The sequence below is a fragment of the Mytilus galloprovincialis genome, chromosome 12, assembly GCF_965363235.1.
Source record: "Mytilus galloprovincialis chromosome 12, xbMytGall1.hap1.1, whole genome shotgun sequence".
NCBI classification, from domain to species: domain Eukaryota; kingdom Metazoa; phylum Mollusca; class Bivalvia; order Mytilida; family Mytilidae; genus Mytilus; species Mytilus galloprovincialis.
The window spans coordinates 39,920,013-39,942,071 of NC_134849.1; the positions used below are offsets into that span (position 1 = coordinate 39,920,013).

The 22,059-nt window shown below is 31.1% G+C and overlaps 1 protein-coding gene across 1 annotated transcript; it reads right to left on the reverse strand.

Annotated features, from left to right (window-relative positions):
- Nucleotides 1-844: 844 nt before the first annotated feature.
- On the reverse strand, nt 845-16,079 carry LOC143055078 (uncharacterized). The gene is made up of 7 exons (XM_076228219.1): nt 15,952-16,079; nt 13,863-13,933; nt 10,712-10,820; nt 2,606-2,688; nt 2,015-2,044; nt 1,689-1,730; nt 845-1,161 (listed from the first exon to the last, which is right to left on the reverse strand). Exons 1-7 carry the CDS (start codon nt 16,062-16,064, stop codon nt 974-976), a joined length of 636 nt encoding a protein of 211 aa, XP_076084334.1. The 5' UTR covers nt 16,065-16,079; the 3' UTR covers nt 845-973.
- Nucleotides 16,080-22,059: the final 5,980 nt, after the last annotated feature.

The following is a 22,059-nucleotide window of genomic DNA, read 5'->3' on the forward strand; positions in this document are numbered from 1 at the left end:
TTGATTAATACACATTTTTTAAACAATAGTTTTATAGAAAGTGCCAACATCAATAATATGTCAATACATCTATGATTGCATCTTCTATATCTAAGATTGAGTTTGTTTATTATGTTTATAATAATCAATGTTGTTAAAAGATATTGAACAGACCGGTTTTCCTGTTTGTATGCTTAGGACAAATGTAGAGATTTGTTGGTGGTGTAAAATTAACTTAAGGTAAATCATTTTGTGTTTCTTTAGTTTTTGAAATAAATATATTTGACTGATATCTATAAACTACAGTTGTGTTTATCAAATGGGCAGGACACTTATCGACCGTGAATTGATATTTGCTGCGTCCTTACCTTTAAACTTGGTTTGTATGTCGATTTTGTTTGGGTCTAGATGCACTAAATTTTTGAGTCAACAAGAGGTAGAACTTACCAAATGAATATTCACACTCATAAATCAATGACATACTGACTAAACCGTGACAAAAAAATAATCAAAAGACAGCGAACAGTATACAATACCCGATTTGTAAAAACAAATGACTAAGAGGTAAAAGACGTTGAAAAATAATTAAAAAAAGGAACTGAGAAAAATGTTCAGCAACAGATATACGAATCGCAACCTTTCAAAGAAATTTGATTATGATAATATAATGTGTTTTATCCCCACTGTGTTAACATGTTTAACAAAGTATGTTTATTTGGACGATTCAGAAGGCACAACACAATGCAAAAGATAAAATATGGTTCAAACTTTACAAATGATTTTCTTAACATTTTCTTTCTTTACTAAGTCACTACATACATAGTAATTGATTTCAGTCACTCGTTCATGTTTGAATGAAAAATGCTTACAAAATATGATTTTATTTTAACAACATTGTAAATTGCAGGCATTATAACAATACTATACACACTCTTTATTCACGAAAACGCGATGAATAGTACTTCTGTTTGGGAATGTTTCGATCTCACCAAAGCTATCTGTTATTTTTACAGTTATTGCTGACTTCCTGCATTTGGCATATCGGCAAATGACGTGTAGATTGTCTTGATCTTTTTCGTCCTATCATTCGAGGTAAAGATGTGCTGCATTTCAAGCACACAATCATCCAAATAGCGAGACCAGCAGCTACAATCATGTAGCATAATACCTGAATGCCTGTGCCTTAGTGAGAATGTAAAAAGAAACAATAAACATGTTCAGATTCCTGATTTAAATCTTCTTTGCATGAAAGATGTTTGACAAATGTTGAACCTATTGTAATTACATTAAATGAGCTATACATTAATGTGCTACATGCATTTCTATTTGTATCCATCTCATATCCCTTTTCAACTGGTTTTCAAAGTTCGTTCTTATGGCACGATTGGGATCCGGTTAACATGTTAATTCAGTGGTTGTCGTTTGTTGATGTGTTAAATATTTGTTTTTCGTTCAGTTCTTGTACTTAAATAAAGCCGTTATTCTCTCGATTGAATTGCTTAAATTTCTCATGTTTAAGCCTTTTATAGCTGACTATGGGGTATGGCCTTTGGTCTTTGTTGAAGGCCCTACGGTGACTTATAGTTGTTAATTTCTGTGCAATTGGTCTCTTGTGAAGAGTTGGCAATTTCATTGGCAATCATACCATGTCTTCTTTTTTTATACATCTTCAAAAGCATGAAGTTGTATTGAAATTTATTCTATCTTACTTGCTTCAGACCTCTCTTTCGGAATTGTTGTCAAACTAGGATCTGAAAAAGTTATCAATATACTTATATCTAGTTTTTATCAACTTTACCTAACCGGGATCCTATTTTAAATTACCGTACTTGAAGGGCAGATATATTTTAAACAAGATTTTAACTTAAAGTATGTCCCATGTAAAGGAAATGACTACAACCGTTTAATATTACAATGTGATACATCTTTGTGATCACGAAGTTGTATGGAAACTCATATTTAACGCGCTTTATTGAAAATTATAAATGTCTTAATAAAATCTTTAATGCTTTGATATTATTTCATAGTATCTTACTTGCTTCTGACGTTTTTGCCAACTTGGAATCTGAAAAAGAGTACAATATAACTAGTTTTATCAATTGTGCTTCATAAGGGTTTTATTTTAAATAAACATAGTTGAGAGGCAGATATATCCAAAATCTGGTTTTAACTAAAATTATGTCTCATGTTATTAGCTCGGCTCAAAAACGTTAAATACGTAAACTTACAATTGTCAGTAGTAAATCACATGTTATCGTTTAATTTTCATTTAAACAGATCTTATGTTCACATTTATGCTCGGGACTGTAATTTTGCAATTCAGAAATTTCAAAGTGATCAAGTAAAAGATTGACAAATCGTATAGAATACAAGTGTAAGCTAGTGAGACATGTTAAAATGGAACTCATAATATGTTAATCAGGGAAGTTAGACACATTGTGTTGCGTAATATCAACTTTGATTTTGACAATGCTAACTAGTAAGTTAGAAATGTCAAATTGAGGACTTTTAAAGACAAATCGTCAGTTAACATTGCTGATTTAGAGATGGCGAATCTCAATTTGGCAAACGTCGCAGTCACATATCCGTTTTTCCATAAAGCATCTTGTTATGTATAATGCTTTACCATTTTGTGATTGCAAAAAACTTGACATTTCAATTTTGAAAAATGTTGTTGTTTTGTCTAGACACCCGGACACTGGATCGCATCTGAAATAAATATATATCACTGATTAATAATTTAAAATATCTTATTTTGTCCCTGCTTTTTGTAATTTCTTTTGAATGTCAGGTACGTTGAAAAAAAGTAATTATAGCGATAGTTTCTATTAGTAAACGAAAACAATACACCAAATTAAATAATTTAGTATTGAACATGTTATTTTCTACAATGTGTCAGAAATATTTAACACTGTATCTAGTTTAATAACTCCAAGTAACTTCGCCATCAATCTGTGGTCATCAGTGTTGAAAGTACGTATGAGATTAAAAATACAAAGAACCGAGGGACAAAATTAACCAAAGGACAGTCACAGATTAATAACAGTCTTTCACATTACTAAGATATGCATGCAATGTGCCGAGATTTATATCGCCCTAAGTTAATAAAATTCAAATAAAAAACAAAACTTAGAGATATTTACTTGAACTGTGGCTGATGGCTTAATAAGCTTAATAAGCCAGACGCGCGTTTCCTCTACATATGACTCATCTGTGACTTGCGGATCAAAATAGTAATAAGGCAAGATGTCAATGAAATCCGGAGACAGCATGAAAAGAAATCGACCAGTTATATAATTTTAAATAAAGAATAAAAAATAAACATTGATAGCTTAAAGTTTAGTTTCTTATATGTTTGTGAGCTGACCAAAAAAATGCTGTCTCCAGATTTCATTGACATCTTGAAATAACCTAAATTGTATAATCATTCTGTATGTCAATGTTCGTCTACATAAAACTCATAAGTCAATCTACACTTTAATATCAAATATTAAAAAAAATAATCTTTTATTGCAATTTTCTTGGAATTTGCATATATTCTGAAGTTGTTAAAATATTGCATGCATTTCCAATGGATTTCTGAATCTCCTTGTTTCGAACGGAAAATTAATGTAATGAACTCTCATTTTACATGTATGACATTATGACAATGATGGCCAATTTTCTGACACAGATAACACCCCAAAGCAGCAATTTTATTCAATTTTGAAACATGAATCATACATTTGGCTATCATTGTCATAATGCCATAGGGCAAATATATATGTAAAATGAGAGTCTGCTTCATTCAATTTCCGTTCGAAACAAGGATATGCCTAAATAAACTGGTAATTGAGATAATTTGTCTGCTATTTGGAATTTTGAAATGCCTATTATTACATATAGGTAAAGGTATTAGTCTCTGATGCATGATTTTTTTATTATTATTAATTGTTTTTTGGTTTTTAACTTGCTGTCAGTAACTGCGAGTACTATCAAATTGTACTTTCATGTTAATTTGACCTGTTGATACTATGTGTAATGCTTTCTTTGCTATTTAATATATACTTATTCAGTTTTATATCTGGCCTATATACCAGCTTGATAAGTGTTTGGTATTACTTTAATTTTCATTTCGTCGTACTATGTACATCAAAATAATTTATTATGTAAAACATATCACCTTTCTCTTATTTAGATGTATATCTAACAGCAAAATTATTTTCATTCACCTGTGTATAATATTTTGTAAATGGTGGAGTTTTGTTTTAGCTTATTGTTGTTTTTCTGAAATTGTTTAACATTATAAAGCGATATAATACTGGTAAATTACTCATCCCTTGTTCTGTTGATTTGGTATTTACATTGTATCATAGATTTAATTTATTCGTCCAATGTCTGTTTACTTGTGTGAAATGTCTTTGGATTGAATTAAGCCATTGTAAATGACATCTGTGTGTCTTTCTCTATGTTGTAATGTTACACTATTGTTTCAGATAAGGGTGAAGGTTTGATACCATTAAAACGTTTAACCCCGCTGCAATTGTTTGCACCTCTCCTAAGTAAGGAATCTGATGTTCAGTAATTGTAGCTTGTTGATATGGTTCATAAGTGTTTCTTGTTTTTTTATATAGATTAAACCGTTGGTTTTCCCGTTTGAATGGTTTTACACATTCAAGTAATTTATAGCTCGCTGTTCGGTGTGAGCCAAGGCTCCGTGTTGAAGACCGTACTTTGAACTATAATGGTTTACTTTTATAATTAGTGACTTGGATAGAGAGTTTGCTCACTGGCACTCTACCACATCTTTTTATATTAATTATATGAAAGAACTAGTAATAAAAGATGAAAGAGAAAAGTATTTACCTCCATATCACAATAAATATAAAAATCTCAAAATATATCAAACGAATTGAAAACAACTGTCATTTTCCTGGATTGATACAAGTCTTTTCCTATGTAAAAAATGATGGATTAAACCTGGTTTAATAGCAAGCTTAATCTCTCACAGTCGTTAAAAATGCCAACAGTTCTTTGTCGATAAATTCTATCAGCTTATCGTAAGATATACGCTTTTATTAACGATATGAAATTTAAAAATCATTATAATATCTATTTAGATTATTTTCCCATTGAAAGACTACTAAATGACCCTTATAACCATTGATAGTAATTCTGGGGTTTTGTCAATACTTCCTTAGTTATTATATCCGTTTGTTAATCCCTATCTTTATAATGGTTTTAAATAACTTCTTGTGCAAAAGTTTTAGAATGTTAATTTAGCCACTAAGTGATGAATCTGAATCATCGTACCTCTTAAGTACAGCTCTTTATAAGAACCAGGCAGAGTGCCATATACATGTGATATATGGGGGGTTCGAGATTTGATCTATAATTGGACTAACAGAAGCAATAAATGAATAAAGCTAAAAAAATAATTTTGAGTGTGAAAGTATGAGTGGTTGCCATGGTAACGGACACACTATTTTGGGGTTGTTAAGCATTGTAAAATCATTTAAAAATCAGCTAAATCACCACATTTTAGAGCCTGATTATGAATAGAATCATGCATTTTTTATTAATGTTCATATGTAACATTTATACAACTTGGTTTAAGCTTCATTTTAGTGAAGATTGCATGTCAACCAAGTTTATATATTTTTTGAAAAATTTTGCGAAAAAATGCATATTTTCAACATTTCTGAAATTGGGATTTTTTCGAAATTATCAAATTTTCTCAGGTGTTTTAAAAAAAAGTGCAAATGTGTACAGAATAGTTAGTACTGTAGTAATGAAGTTTGGATACTACTTTACCAACTTAAATAGAAAAATGTGTGGGATTTTTTTAAGTTTTATCACCATAGCAACCGATTTTTTCCTTGGAAACAGAGTTTTTGTTTGCAGAATATTGCAGTTTTAGAGCTTAAATGTCCTGAATTGTTTTATAACCAATAAGAAAATACATAAAAGCCAACAGAAACTTTAAATTACTATCGTCAAGTGTTGTTGACTTCAATTGTTACCACGGAAACACATATTATCCATAGCAACATCCACTTAAAAACTGCAAAAATAGAAATTTATGTAAAAAAATACATAAATAGAGGGTGTTTATTTTCAAATTAGAATATGGCTTCATTCTTTGCTTCACTCACAGTCTTGTCTGGTTTTTTTTTCCTTCAGATTGTTCAATAAATGTAATATATAATGTAACATTGGGGTTGGAGGGAGGGGGTAGGGGGGTATGTTGATTTTTTAAAATGTTGCATACAAGTAGATACTTAAAAAGATAATTGCATTTGGTCGGACTTTGTTCCGAGTTCATCATCTGATTATCAATTTTTGGAAGTTAGCAGATGATGTTTATGGGTTTATAATAACTGGGATTGATTTTTGGAGTGTTGGTCACAACAGTTTAGGAATTAGGGGCCAAAAAGGGCCCAAATAAGCATTTTCTTGGTTTTCGCACTATAACTTTAGTTTAAGTAAATAGAAATCTATGAAATTTTTACACAAGGTTTGTGACCACAAAAGGAAGGTTGGGATTGATTTAGGGAGTTTTGGTTCTAACAGTTTAGGAATAAGGGGCCAAAAAAGGGCCCAAATAAGCATTATTCTTGGTTTTCGCATAATAATATTAGTATAAGAGAATGGAAATCAATAAAACTTAAACACAAGGTTTATGACCACAAAAGGAAGGTTGGGATTGATTTTGGGAGTTGAGGTCCCAACAGTTTAGGAATAAGGGGCCAAAGAGGGGCCCTAATAAGCATTTTTCTTGGTTTTCGCACCCTAACTTCAGTATAAGTAAATAGAAATCTATGAAATTAAACACAAGGTTTATGACCATAAAAGGAAGGTTGGGATTGATTTTGGGAGTTTTGGTCCAAACGGTTCAGGAGTAAGGGGCCCAAAGGGTCCAAAATTAAACTTTGTTTGATTTCATCAAAAATTGAATAATTGGGGTTCTTTGATATGCCGAATCTAACTGTGTATGTAGATTCTTAATTTTTGGTCCCGTTTTCAAATTGATCTACATTAAGGTCCAAAGGGTCCAAAATAAAACTAAGTTTGATTTTAACAAAAATTGAATCCTTGGGGTTCTTTGATAATTATGCTGAATCTAAACATGTACTTAGATTTTTCATTATGGGCCCAGTTTTCAAGTTTGTCCAAATTGTGGTCCAAAATTTAACTTTGTTTGATATCAACAAAAATTGAATCCTTGTGGTTCTTTGATATGCTGAATCTAAACATGTACTTAGATTTTTGATTATAGGCCCAGTTTTTAAGTTGGTCCAAATTGGGGTTCAAAATTAAACTTTGTTTGATTTCAACAAAATTGTATATTTGGGGTTCTTTGATATATATATGCTTAATCTAATCATGTATTTAGATTTTTGATGTTTGGGACCGGTTATCAAATTGGTCCACATTGAGGTCTAAAGGGTCCAAAATTGAACTTTATTTGATTTCATAAAAATTTGAATTCTTGGGGTTCTTTGATATGCTGAATCTAACCATGTATTTTGATTTTGAATATTGGACCATAATAGGTAATGTCCAATTTAAAATTTAAAGCTTTTAAGTTTAAGTTCTGAGACCACATCATTATGTGTCAGAAACCTTTGTTGTGTCAACTATTTAATCACAATCCCAATTCAGAGCTGTATCAAGCTTGAATGTTGTGTCCATACTTGCCCCAATGTTCAGGGTTCGAACTCTGCGGTCGTATAAAGCTGCTCCCTGCGGAGCATCTTGTTTTAGGTTCAAATTTCAAAAAAAAATATTTTGCTATTCTCAACGTTTTTTTTAACCTTTACATGAATTACGCCCCTATTTTCTGTATCTGTCTCTGTAACCTTTATAAAAGACTGTATTATTCCCGAGATTTGGAATAAAACCACTAAGCTGAGAATATTTGCATAAATACAAGATTAATAACAGTAATAATTTGAAGACAAATTCCACACATGGTCTTATTTAATTAAATGCAACACTAGAAACAGCGCAGTAAATACCAATGTTATTTTTCTTTGTAATTATCAATGTTTTCTAGTCCCAACAAGTTGTAATCATTCATGAATACAAGACTTTAGTGTCCCATGTGTAAAAAAAGAATAAATTTCTGATGTCCCACGCGTTGTGCACACATTTGATCGATTCAAGGTACAATGGCAAAAACTAAAATAAACACTTTTATGGCCGCGCCGCAATTTGGGAGGGGGAGGGGGCGTTGTAGTAGGTTTAATCCATGTCCGTCAGTACATTAGTCGTCACAAAGTTGGTTTCTATTTTGCAATTATAGTTTGCCTCAATCAAATCTTATGAAACATGTATACACAATGCTTATTACCACAAAACAGAGATCAAGTTTGAATGTTGTTGGTTAACTATAAAAAAAATTCTAAAAGTGACCATTTAATCTTAAGATGTGGTATAATTGTTAATAAGACAACTCTCTACAAGATACCAATGATCATAAGATAGTATCCAGAAGTAAATTTTGTAAAAATAAAATTCTATTTTTTTCCGAATTACTTATAAATGGACTTATTTTTTTCTGCCGGGAAACATTACATTTACTCTGTGGTTAAAGTTTGTAGAATTTTTATAACTTCTCAAACTATCCTGGGCATGCTGGGTTTGTTCCAAACTTGGACAGAAGCTTATTTATGATCATAAGATAGTATCAAGAAGTAAATTTTGTAAAAAGATAAATCCATTTTTTCCGTATTTTACTTTTAAATGGACTTAGATTTTCTTCCAGTTAACATGACATACAGTCTGCAGTAAAAGTTTTTAAAACATTTATTAGATTCATAAACTATCCTAGATTTTTACCAAACTTGGGCAGAAGCTTCTTACAATCAAAAGATAGTATCAAGAGGAATATTTTTACCGATTTTTTTCCTCATTTCTGTTGAGCCTGCGATTTACAGCAAAAGTAGGCAAGACACTGGGTTCCGCAGAACCCTTACAAATTTATTCTTAAGGCATTCAAATGAATAAAACTTGAGGTTTCCCAAAATCTGACAAAAATCCCAAAACATGACAACTTCAATGTACCTTAACTTAGCTGTGAAGCTAAAACCAAGTTATATCGATGTTATATAAGAAATTTCTGAGAGAAAAAAATGATTCTATTTATAATCAGGCTCGCCGACCAAACGTTATCTTTTCAAAAATCTTCATGTATGATATCTTTAAAAAAATGAACCTACCCCCCCCCTTTTTTTTACCTTCTAACCCCAATATTACATTATATATTACATTTATTGAAAAATCTGAAGGAAAAAAACCAGACAAGACTGTGAGTGAAGCAAAGCATGTAGTCATGTTCCAATTTGAAAATAAACACCCTCTATTGGTTATGAAAAAATCCAAGACAATTAAGCTCTTAAACTGCAATATTCTGCAAATAAAACTCCGTTTCCAAGGAAAAAATCGGTTGCTATGGTGATAAAACTGAAGAAAATCCCACACATTTTTCTATTCAATTTGGTAAAGTAGTATCCAAACTTCATAACTACAGTGCTAACTAATCTGTACACATTTGCACTTTTTTGAAAAACACCAGAGAAAATTTGTTAATTTCGAAAAAATCCCAATTTCAGAAATGTTGAAAATATGCATTTTTTCGCAAAAATTTTCAAAAAAATTACAAATTTGGTTGACATGCAATCTTCACTAAAATGAAGCTTAAACCAAGTTCTATCAATGTTAGATTTGAACATTAATGAAAAATTCATGATTCTATTCATAAGCAGGCTCTGAATTGTGGTGATTTAGCTGTTTTTTGAAAGATTTTACCAAGCTTAACGACCAAAAAATAGAGTGTCCGTTACCATGACAACCACTCATATTTTCACACTTAAATTTTTTTTTTGAGCAATATTCATTTACTGCTTCTACTAGGCCAATTATAGATAAAATCTGAAACCATCATGAATCGCACTCTGCCTGGTTCTTACAAAGAGCTGTACTTAAATAACATGTGTTATACATGAAAGCAAGTTATTCTACCCAAATGTAAAAAGGAAACATTATTTCATTAAAATATTACTTTGCTATAAAACTTTTTATATTAAAGACAATCCAGTACATATTTAAAATGTCTGTGTAAACCTAATGTTTCATCATTGTTTTGACAGAAGGTAACTTTGTTGCTATTGTTTTCTAAATTTTGTAATCACAACGGTTATCGCAATAAACTCACATGGAGCAGGAAAACATATTATGTTAATCATGTTCATGCTAACTTGTTGTATGTGAGAAGGAAACTGATTATTTTATGGAAATATGTTTTCTTCTTAATAAGTCAAGATATTTATCAGATAGATATTGATAAAGGCTGCAGCTCGAATCTCAAACTTAACCAAAGGATATGATTTTGTTCGTCCAGCGACTTTAACGGCTGTATTTCGAAAGAAAATGTGTTGAAAGATTTTTCCCAAACAAGTGTAGTGCGCATGAGTTGTCTATTCGGGAACAACCATCTGATTTTCTGAAAAAGGGGGAGTAGGATTTAAAATATGAATATCCTGGCCAAGTATGACATTGTAAATGATGACATTACAATTTTGTATAAGACAGGATACAAGTGAATATCCTGCAACACAACAGCTCAAATAAAAATGAGCATGCGTAGAAGCAGACAAAAATCAATTGTCAATCCACAATCCCCTTTTCGGAATATCAAAGAGATTTTATCTATTACGCCTTTAATAAGTTTATGAAAACTATTTTTTACCTCTGGTCAGACTCGCACATACACCGATATTTACACTTATGGCCATAAAACGGTTCATTGCATGATCGGCATTCTATCCCGTCTTCTGTTGTCGTTCCATTTTCACACTCTACAGAGAAATTTATGATTTTTAAAGAAAAAATGATATTTTCTCCTTCAATACTTAGGACGATGCTTGAAGAAGAAAGAACACAGACTGCTTGTCTCGTAGTTAAATAAATGTGTCCGGAAAGGATAAAGTGTCATCCACTGTTAATTTCCAGGATTTTTGCCAAGACTTCATCTTCATTGAAGTATCCGAATAAATACAACAGTCGCCATCATCATCATCATCATCATCATCATCATCATCATCATCATCATCATCATCATCATCATCATCATCATCATCATCATCATCATCATCATCATCATCATCATCATCATCATCATCATCATCATCATCATCATCATCATCATCATCATCATCATCATCATCATCATCTTCATCATCATCATCATCATCATCATCATCATCATTATTTCTATAAAATGTTATTTAATGTTCTAATTATTTTTAAACGCAAACTTATGTACTACCTATTGTTGATATTTTTAGGTTGATAAATGTTTTACTATTATAGCGGATGTAAACATAACAATTTAATCGACTTTGTACTTGCTCTCATCCGAGTTATCCTCAATATATAAGATGATTCTTAGATTAATACATGTTAATAATAATTAATGTTCATTTGATAAATTTACGTCATAAAACAACAGTAGGAAGTTTTTGAATGTTTCTTTTCTAACATGACGTAATAGTTTTATTTCAATAACACAAAGGAGCAACGTTCATGAAGTCGCTATCAAAATTGAAAAGTCAATTATATGTCAAAGAACATTCACAAAGTGGTTGCTTGTAGGAAATTAAGACTATGAGATAGGCCTTTTTAACCCGTCGTTATTAGTCTGTACTTCGTCTGTCAATATCTTAAATTTACATTTGATTTTTCTATGAATGGTATATTCAATTTGACCAATTTTTGTTACATGTACTTATAACGTTTGAAAGTACAGTACAGCATATACATTTGTGTGTTTTCCCCCATAACGAATATCCATATTAAAATGTAAAGTAGAAGCATATTTTAAAATTAATTTGAACTGTAATTACAAAGTTTGTATCTTGAATATAAATTAACGCTTTACAACTTTTCAATAAGTCTAAAGTGTGGATATAATTCTTTTAAACCTCGCAACAAAATAGTATGGTTGTATTCCTTCAGGAAATTGTTGAAACAATTAGTGTTTATAAATCTTGAAAATAACAAACTTCAACTGAGTTTTAACCGTTTGTAATTTACACCATTTTCAATTAATGTGAGCTTTTGACTTAAAAAGAAAGAAAAAATGGAAAAAAAATATTTTCTTTTACAATACAGTATACAGTCGCTAAGTGTGTTTAAGTAAAAATGGCAGTTGTCAAAAAGAAACTATATATAGTCAAGTTAATAAGGACAGTCATTTTCCGTATGGAACGATAACCGTAGGGAGGAATTGATATATTTTCATTTGAATAGTACGTAATGTTAATTTTTCTCCAAAAGACTACAAAACGCGCCTGTCATTGAACGGACGGATACTTAATTGAAAGTTATGACAGTCTGTCTTTATATAATCTTTGTGCTTACGTATATTATCTGAAAATATAAGATTGTACTAGGATGGATGATCAGATGATAATTTCTAAAATATTGCTGTTGTATTTGAAAGCCAAAAACATACCTTATTGTATGTTTATGGCTTTCAAATACAAACAGCAATATTAGCAGTTAGGTACAGCCTATCAACCAAAAGTTTAAAATATGAAACCCTTATAACTTCATTACCAATCCTTTTTTTTCAACTGATTTTTCCCAAAACTTTTCAAGACAGTGTCTAATTGAGGCCAAGAGTCATTACTGTAACTCCGCATCATCTTTGTATGTTAATTTTCTAACTGTTCTGCTGTGATTTTAACATTTTGAAAGCAATCTATTTCTTACGTATATCTTGGTAGAGTTAACCTTTTCTTAGATGCATCTGCCTAATTCTCTAAACCAAGTGTAAACAATAAATACGCTTTATCACTATTTTACTAGGGTAAAACGCGCAATTGTCTTCCTTTAACTTAAGAAAGTTGTCTTCCATATTCCAATGCTATCCCTTAAATGATTGTATAGATAGTTTGCATGTGTCAATCTTTTTTTAAATTTTGAAACGTTTGGTTTCCTATAGCCTTTGTGCTTCGTCAACTAAAACGATAGCCTTCTGAATGTATCTTTTATATACAAAAGTTCATATTTGTTTTCTTTATTGAATTTAAAACAATGCAATCCTGCAAGCACCATGTACATAACGTTATAATTGTCAATACTTCAAATATCGTTATATATATATATATAATTCACGGTATAAAAATACCGACAAATATAGTACGTACACATGATGAAATGAGCATAGAGCAAGTATACTTCCTAAAACGTTGTTTTTATACAATTGAAATTGGCAGGAAATAATTAACATTGTAAATGAGGATTAAAATAACGTTCAATGTCCATAGTACAGGATGAAGTTAATCGATACACTTTTTGAAAATATAAACCAAGTTAATAGGTATAACGCGTCTGGCGTACTAAATTAATCCTGGTACCTTTGATAACTATTTACACCACTGGGTCAATGCCACTGCTGGTGGACGTTTCGTCCCCGAGGTTATCACCAGCCCAGTAGTCAACACTTTGGTGTTGACATGAATATCAATAATGTGATCATTTTTATAAATTTCCTGTTAACATAACTTTGAATTTTTCGAAAAACTAAGGATTTTCTTATCCCAGGCATAGATTACATTTGGCACAACTTTTTGGAATTTTGGATCCTCAATGCTCTTCAACTTTGTACTTGTTTGGCTTTTTAAATATTTTGATATGAGCGTCACTGATGAGTCTTATGTAGACGAAACGCGCGTCTGGCGTACTAAATTATAATCCTGGTACCTTTGATAACTAATAACGTTTAACTGATCTATGAATAGAATAAACACAGAAACTAAAAGTATCTTAAATAGTAATTACAAATAATATATAAATACAACAGTAAGGATTGGTTATATTGTCTTTATATTTACCATGACACAGTCCATCTTTACGGTAGTAATTAAAACAGCAGAAATCTGTTAATCTGTCTTGAACATACTTCCTGGAAAAAAAAACCGAAAATAAAGTTAGACTTAACATTTGTTTTGTATTTTTTAAGATATAATTATGAATAAGCTTTTAAATCGGTACTTCAAAACGCATTTTAAGCTTAGCCACGTCATGTGGCTTCAATACTGACCTAAATGTATTACTTTTTAATGAACTGTGTTTAAAAATTTAAAAAAATTGAAATGACAATAGAAACTGTGGAATTTATCAAACACAAGCAGTGAGTAGAACTCCCCGAGGAATTCGTGTTTGTCCCGGTAGATAAAGCTGCTAATAATTTCATTATTGTTTGGCGTAAATTTTACATTGAGGTTCTGCAAGAGGAAAATTACGAGTTCACCAACATTTCAACTGACTCAATTTTCAGAAAAGGACATCTGTAACAAACTAAACGTTTAGCTACTTTTACAAGCAGAACCAACTACAATGAAAGTTCCAACTATGTACTGGATTCAGAAGCTACACAAAACACCTTATATATATAACTCGTCTAAACATCAACCCAACAATGTTAGATCTGTAAATTTGCTTTCGCAAATTCGCAAATTTACAGATCTAACATTGTTGGGTTGATGTTTAGACGAGTTGTATATACATTATGTACACAGCCATGTATCACCATCATTGATGGCGATCCGATGGATACATCTGTTGTAGAGTTGTCACTGACTCAGACGTACTTATATATATATAGATAGATTTATTTCGTGTTCAAGCCATTGTTCTACAGCTAAATAGTCTATTCTAATACAATAACACATGGTACAATCAAAAACCTAATAATAAATGAGGCCTCTGAAAATAGTGGAATCAATTCATTTTTGAGTGCCAAAATTCGTTGGAAGTATTTGATAAATTGCATGCTTATATTCCTGATTTTGACAACATTTGTTTTTTTGTACCCTATATACTACTTTGCCTCTAATTTTTATGAAGAAAACATTCACACATCTAAATAAATGGGCATTTAAAAAGTCAGAATGCAAATACATATGTTGAAACTCTTTTAGGACTTTTTTTAGTAACAAAAACAAAAGAACTATGTCAATTGGGCATGCTTTGATAGTCTCTCAATAATGACGACTTCAGTAAACATACTAAAGAAATTTATCCTGTTTAACTAACTTTAAATAAAGCTAATACGAACAATGAACACTGCCCTTTCCTCGATCTTGATAACTATATCATAAACAGAAATCTTAATACCAAAATTTTGAGTTTTCATTTCCTATCGCTTATTATCCATTTTTAGATGAAGACGTTCCCTTGTCACCATCTGATGGTGTTTATATATCTCAACTTGTACGATTCGCTCTGGTATGTAACAACGTATTAGATTAAAGCGAGATAAATTTATGTAATACTGAAAAATTATTACACCAGGGTTTTCGAAATCACAAATTAGTCAAAACAATTTTTATATCATCGGTACATTGACATCATTCGTTAATATATTTCAACATGCAGACATCTTATTTGTTTAGGTATTTCACGTCCAATTGTTTATGGTAATATTTTTTACACGGCACAGCAAATGTCGAAATTCACCTTAAAAGCTAACAAAAACTTTTTTCACTGTTTACTGTTACGGACAAGTTCTTTCATTAAGCCATTAGATATTAACAATGATTCTTGATATTGACCCCAGACAAGAAACACAATTTACAATTTCAAAGTGCTGTTAAATTAATTTCATGTACGGAAATAAACTATATTTTGTTTTTCACTGTTTCCAGACCTTTCATTCTGCTCATTGGGCAACGACTTGAAACATATTCCATTTAAGTGAAATTGTTGTGTTACTATCGTGTATCATTCGTTATGTCATATTAAAGCGAATAAACATAAAAAGTTTTGTCGTTTTCTGTTTGGTGATATTAGATGTTATAATCCTTGAAAATAGAAAAAAAAATGTTAAACTAATGATAATGAGGTTTTAAGAAATGACAATTGAATTTATGTTTCAGATACAATCTGAAAAAGAGAGCAATTATGTAATAACAAACTTACACACAAACTTTTGGACCTTTCACAAGTCCAGTATATGATTCATTGAATGTCAGTATTATTCCTAAAATGATGACATAAAACACAAAATACATGCGACTTGTTGGGTTATTCATTAACCTTTCGCAATTTTTTTTTCAGAACAAATATTATTATATGTATTCCCAAACACTAAATATATCAGTTTGAAATTGTGTGTGTATTAATATTTCCTGTTTCATTTATTTCGTGTAATAGGTTTAATTTCCCGGATGTGTTGTGTCGATAGTACTTTTTCACATTCTATTTTTGACATTTTTACCTATTATGAATATTTCTTTTGTCCACACATCGTTGTCAATTCATTGGAAGTGTGTGTGACTGGCATACAAACGAGAGGTGCAGTTAGTTATGAAACCAGGATTTAATCCACCATTTTCTACATAAGAAAATCGTCTGTACCAATTCAGGAATATGACAATTGTTATCCATGTGTTTGATTCCTTTTAGCTTTTGATTTTTCAATTTGCTTAGAAATTTAAGATTTAGAATTTTCTTCGTAGTTTAGTATTTTTCTTACTTCACTTTTTTTCACAATATGTCGCTTTAAATAAGCACTTAAAGGATAACAGCAAGCCCCCAAAATGTTGAATGGAATAACAGATCACGGCCACCACCAACACTTGACTGATGTTACACTATCGAAATATCAATTGTAACGTTTAATAAAGTCAGCTTTACTAGAACACAGTTTGACAAAAAATGTCCCCTTGCAATTTTATAGTTATAAGTTGAAAAATCCCACATTTCATTGCAGTAAAAAGAAAAATTGTCATAAACATATATCTTGGTTATTTCAAAGCACCATTTTTTGTATTTCGGGTTTCCATAGAACATTTTGAAAACTTCAAGTTGCATCGTTACTAAAGCTTGTACACAGGTACAAAAGAGGTAGAAAATTTGATTAGTTAACTTCAATTGATGGTTATTTTCTTACATGCAATGAAATGATATGTGTACTTTTCTGTCTATAGTTCTGAACAGGATAGAACTTTCCTCATGTCGAATAATTCTTCATTTGAAACAAAGAAAAATTTTGCACATTTTTTTTTAAAATGTAAAAATTGAACAAAGACTTATAGGGGAAATCAATGGTGGTATTACACCTCAAGATATCTTAAGCAGAATGAATCAATGCACAAAATAATTGTAGATCTTGAGATTTTACGAATTGAAATTCTGATGGAAAATAAATTATCAATATTTACAATCAAAAGCTTTATACCTTTACAAACGCTCCTGAGAATTCCTGAATTCTAGTCATCGTATACTTCACAACTTAATATACAGTTAATCATGTTCATCGCTTTATAGCTACTTAGTATTGCTGGTAGAAATTAAATAAAGAAAAAAAATATTTAGTTGGCATTTCGTATTAAAGTTTATGGCTAACATAGTTGGTGATAATATGTTTGATTTCCCTGTTAAATGTGAATTTAGGTTTTTGTTTAGATTCCCTTTTTCATCACAATAACAAAATATAAAAACAGAAAATAAAATAATAGGAACTTTTACAAATAGATTTTATATTCAAAAAGATATACAAAAAGGAAAACGATTTCTTTATATTCATCATATATCATCTATATATGTCAACTCCACTTGAATGAGTATTAGCAAAAGTAGTATCCCAAATAACTTTTTCTACGATGATATGTTCTTTAAATATTGAGTTTTTGATTTACATGAAACTTATTTCATTCAAACAATTAGTTTAATTGTAAATTTATGACCTCTAGTTGATCTGTTGTTTAAAGTAAACAAATTGGTAGTTGCTTCACTATCGTTTATTTCAGCCAGTATTTTGAATGGTTCTATCATGTCCCCACGCATTTGTCTAAACTTTAGTGTTGTCAATTTAGGTATTTGTAGTCGTTCTATATAATTTTTGTCATTAAAGTATGGTAGCATCTTAGTAGCTCGTCTCTTGACATTTTTATAATGATTCAATGTCTTTTTCTTTATATGGATTCCATACACTGTGGCGCCTTAAATAACAGACAGACTGATTTATAATCTAGTGATTTAAGCGTTCTTCGGATAATACCGACTATTTGGTTTGCCTTATTTACTTGAATTTGTATATGTTTATCAAACGCCAGATGACTATTTATGTTAACACCAATATCTTTTTCTTTATCTATCACATCTAATTGTTGTCGTACCAACATCATACTTTTTTATTTGATGACTATATGTGTCAACTTGTTTCCGCTTGTTGTAAATTGTCAGCACCTTACATTTATCAGGATGAAAGCGTAGCATCCATTCGACACTCCAATCTAAAAAAATGTCCAAATCATGCTGTAGTAGGCTAACATCATTCTCTGATTTAATTTTTTCTGAACAACTTAGTGTCATCAGCAAATAGGAACACCCTTGATATCACACTTTCCGATAAGTCGTTGATAAAAATGACAAATAGTATCGAACCCAGGACTGTTCCTTGAGGGATTCCACTAGTTACATTATGCTAGCTGGAATAATTTCCACAGATATTTACACGTTGTTTTCTGGTAATTAGGAAGCTTTGAATCCAATTACATGTTCTGTCGCTTGACAAGTGTCTGAAGGAACTCCGATTCATACGAAAATAAGAAGATGTCGGCAAGAAGAGGCGCACAGTTTGTTCCCCTCCCTATGCCTATGGGAACAAACTGTGCGCCTCTTCTTGCCGACCTCTTCTTATTTTCGTATGAATCGGAGTCACTTCAGAAACTTGTCAAAAACAAGAGGATCAAAGAAGCCAGATTATTTAATTTCACTTTCAGATATATTGATGATGTTCTATCCATAAACAATCCGAACTTCTGATTGGGTTCCATTAATATATTCCCCAGAACAAGAAATTAAAGAAACAACAGACACGCCTCATTTTTAGACTTATATCTCGAATTTGACTTACACAGTCATCCCAGTACCAGAATCTATGACAAACGAGACGATTTTCATTTTGAAATTATAAATTTCCCCCACCTTATTGCAATATACCAACTTCACCTGCATATGGTATATATATCCCAACTTATTCGATATTCAAGAGCTCCTACTCACGCTTTGTAAAACGTCATCAGTGTCTGAGTAGAAAGTTGATGAACCAGGGGTATGTCAAAGAACGTCTCGTCCTTTTTCTAAAAAAGTTCATCGGAAGGTACCAAGACCTTGTTGATAAATATTCCGTATCGACTTCACAAATAATACATGATGGTCTTGATGTATAGATTCTGCGTACTGATGTTGTTTATCATCTTAACAACGTGTTATAATTGTTCTTTCATTTGTCTTTGTTCTATTATTAATATTACTTTTACTGTTGGATTGTTTTATGCATATGTGATATCCATTTAACGTGGCTCGGTACTTAAACATCCCGTCAATGTGTTTGTATTATCTTTCATTTTTTGCTGGTGTGTTTTGTATATGCGACTTTTTGTGTTTATTTGGTTCTTATAACGTGACTCTGTACTTTAAAAGATCCCGTCAGTATGAAATTGTTCTATTATATGTCATTATGATATATTTCTATTATGAATTAGAAAATACGGTGAACCAAAAATGTCAAAATTATTCAATCGCGTAGTGGAATGAACTATTTGTGGATTTTTATAAATTCTATATAACTTTTATCTCGGTCCATTTCTGAAATTAATTCTTACATACTTTTGATTTTTTAACCCTGTATGCCAACATTGCCCATGTGAAATTTTAAAATTGTTTGTATATACATTGATTGACAAATATATGTGACGTATAAAATTTTCTGACGTCAGACACGCGAAACAATGAATGTGTTTGTAGATAGATGTTTTTCTGTTCTGTTAAATTGTTCCTTTTAAAATTGTTACACGATGATGACTACTGTACCCATAATTTGACTATTTTATTTATTATGTCTGTTTGAAAATGCCTGTACCAAGTTAGGAATATGACAGTTCTTGTCCATTCGTTTTTGATGTGTTTTGTCATTTGATTTTGCCATGTGATTATGGACTTTCCGCTTAGATTTTCCTCTGAGTTCATTTTTTTTGTGATTTTACTTTTTTACCATACTGTTTAAGTTTAAGTAAAAGGCGCTTGTGAGGGACCTTATCAAAGGCCTTAATAAAATCCATATAAATTGAGAATATTATTCCTCCATTGTCTAGAATTTCCGTCCATCTATCAAGAACGTTTATAAGTGGGAAGGAGGTGGATCTCCCATTCATAAAACTAAATTGTTTGTTCCTGAATGAAATATAACTATTCATATGTTGGACTATTCTTTGTTTCACAAGTTTTTTCATTAGTTCGCAAATAATACTGGTCAAACTAATCGGTCTATAGTTGGATGGGGTTGTTTTTTCATCTTTCTTAAATAATACCTTGTATTAAACATTGTTTTAAGAAGGTTTATGTGGTATGGTTAGAACTGTTAAGTTTTTATATATTTTATGTAGCTCTGTGTAGAGTTAATAACTGTTATTTTAACGATAGGCTTATGACCAAGTAAAGGTAGATAAGAATTTGACAGATTAAACAAGATTTCAGGAGTTAAATATTACCATAAAAGGACTAGGGGCTATAAGGGCCATTTTTGGCCCCACCCCCAAATTCCATTTAATTTGTCATGTTGTAAGTCTATACCATAGACCTTCTGAAAATAATCGAATTTTGGGTCTAGCTCGTTTATTCTGTTGCCTAGCAACCACTAAAATGGCGGAGTTAAACTCATCAAATATGATTATTATACAGCTTAAATATATCTATATTTGAAATTGAACCTGTTTAGCATGTAGTGAACTTTACACTTGTACACTATTTAAATATTACATAATTAATTGCACATTTTTGCCAATTCACTGTTGTTTCTCCCTAGCAACATATCTGTGCCCATGGCAACCGCGATTTGTTTTCTATTTACAAGATTTAATTTTAAATATATTGAAACAGAAAGGCAATTTAAGATGTAAATTGTAAAAAGAAACAAACTCCAAGGTAGATATTAGGGGGGAAAGCAATATTGAAACACCAACAAACAAAACAAAACACCGGGTATTGCTGATATATACAGATTGTGCATCTGATGCTGGGTGGGGTCTCACTTATCAGCGACAAGAAGAATAGTATAAAGACAAAACACATTTAGCGCTTAGAAATCTTAATATTGATTATCTTAAATAAATAGATACAGACACATGAATTAAAGGGTGTTTTCAAAAGTCAGTGTATTTCCATGACAGTAGTTATGTTTCCGGAAGGGGTTGGGGTTGAAGGGGGCACTTCTATTTACACCTTTTTAAGCTTGAATAAGTGAAAAGTTGAGAAAACTATCAGCTATATATGATATAACTTTTTTTCCTACGCAATTTATGAAAAGGTATATATTTTTTAAAATGTAAAACTGGGTAAGTTGAAAAAACAGCGGCACCCCCTATCAATTAAGTATTGAAGTACACCCCCTCCCAACCCCACCCCTCTAGACTTATGTAAAGGATCGTTAGGGTTGACTTTTCATCTTATTTTTATTATCTATTTCAGTCGTCCAGACTTATAACCGTATCATTCTATAGAATTACAAAACTGGAACATGCTACTATATCAAATAAATCTGTAGTCTTAGATTTTTTCTATATTCATTATATATATACATATATATATTATTTGTTTTATTGTAGTTTTTGTCAATGTGACTATAGTTTACTCAATTTCGCCTTCACTAATCTTAGCGTCGTATGACTTGGTCTTTGATCATCATGACAATATTCATTATATATTCGTCAAAATTATTGAAAACAAGAATATGTATTTAGTACATGGATGCCCAAATCGCAAGACTAACAATGGCCAGGAAATCCTAGGTTAGGACAGGCCCAAAAAATCGGCAGATTTAAACATGTTATTTTTGCGATCTCAGACCCCCTCTCTCTTTACCTCTAGGCAAAGTAGAAAAAAATCAAACACACAATACACACAGTAAAATTTACTTAAAAAAAGTCTGAGTCTGATGTCAGATTAAACTACCTTGACCAAACACTTAAACCTGAAGCGACACACAAGGACTATCAGACGAACAGACTGACATACGCACAGACG

Excerpts from the sequence above, each read along its gene's own strand:
- LOC143055078 (XM_076228219.1), bottom strand. The coding sequence starts at position 16,064 with ATGAATAACCCAACAAGTCGCATGTATTTTGTGTTTTATGTCATCATT. Across the intron at positions 13,934-15,951 it reads AAAGGTCCAAAAGTTTGTGT|GAAGTATGTTCAAGACAGAT; the intron begins GTAAGTTTGTTA and ends TTTTTTTTCCAG. Across the intron at positions 10,821-13,862 it reads TAAAGATGGACTGTGTCATG|AGTGTGAAAATGGAACGACA; the intron begins GTAAATATAAAG and ends ATTTCTCTGTAG.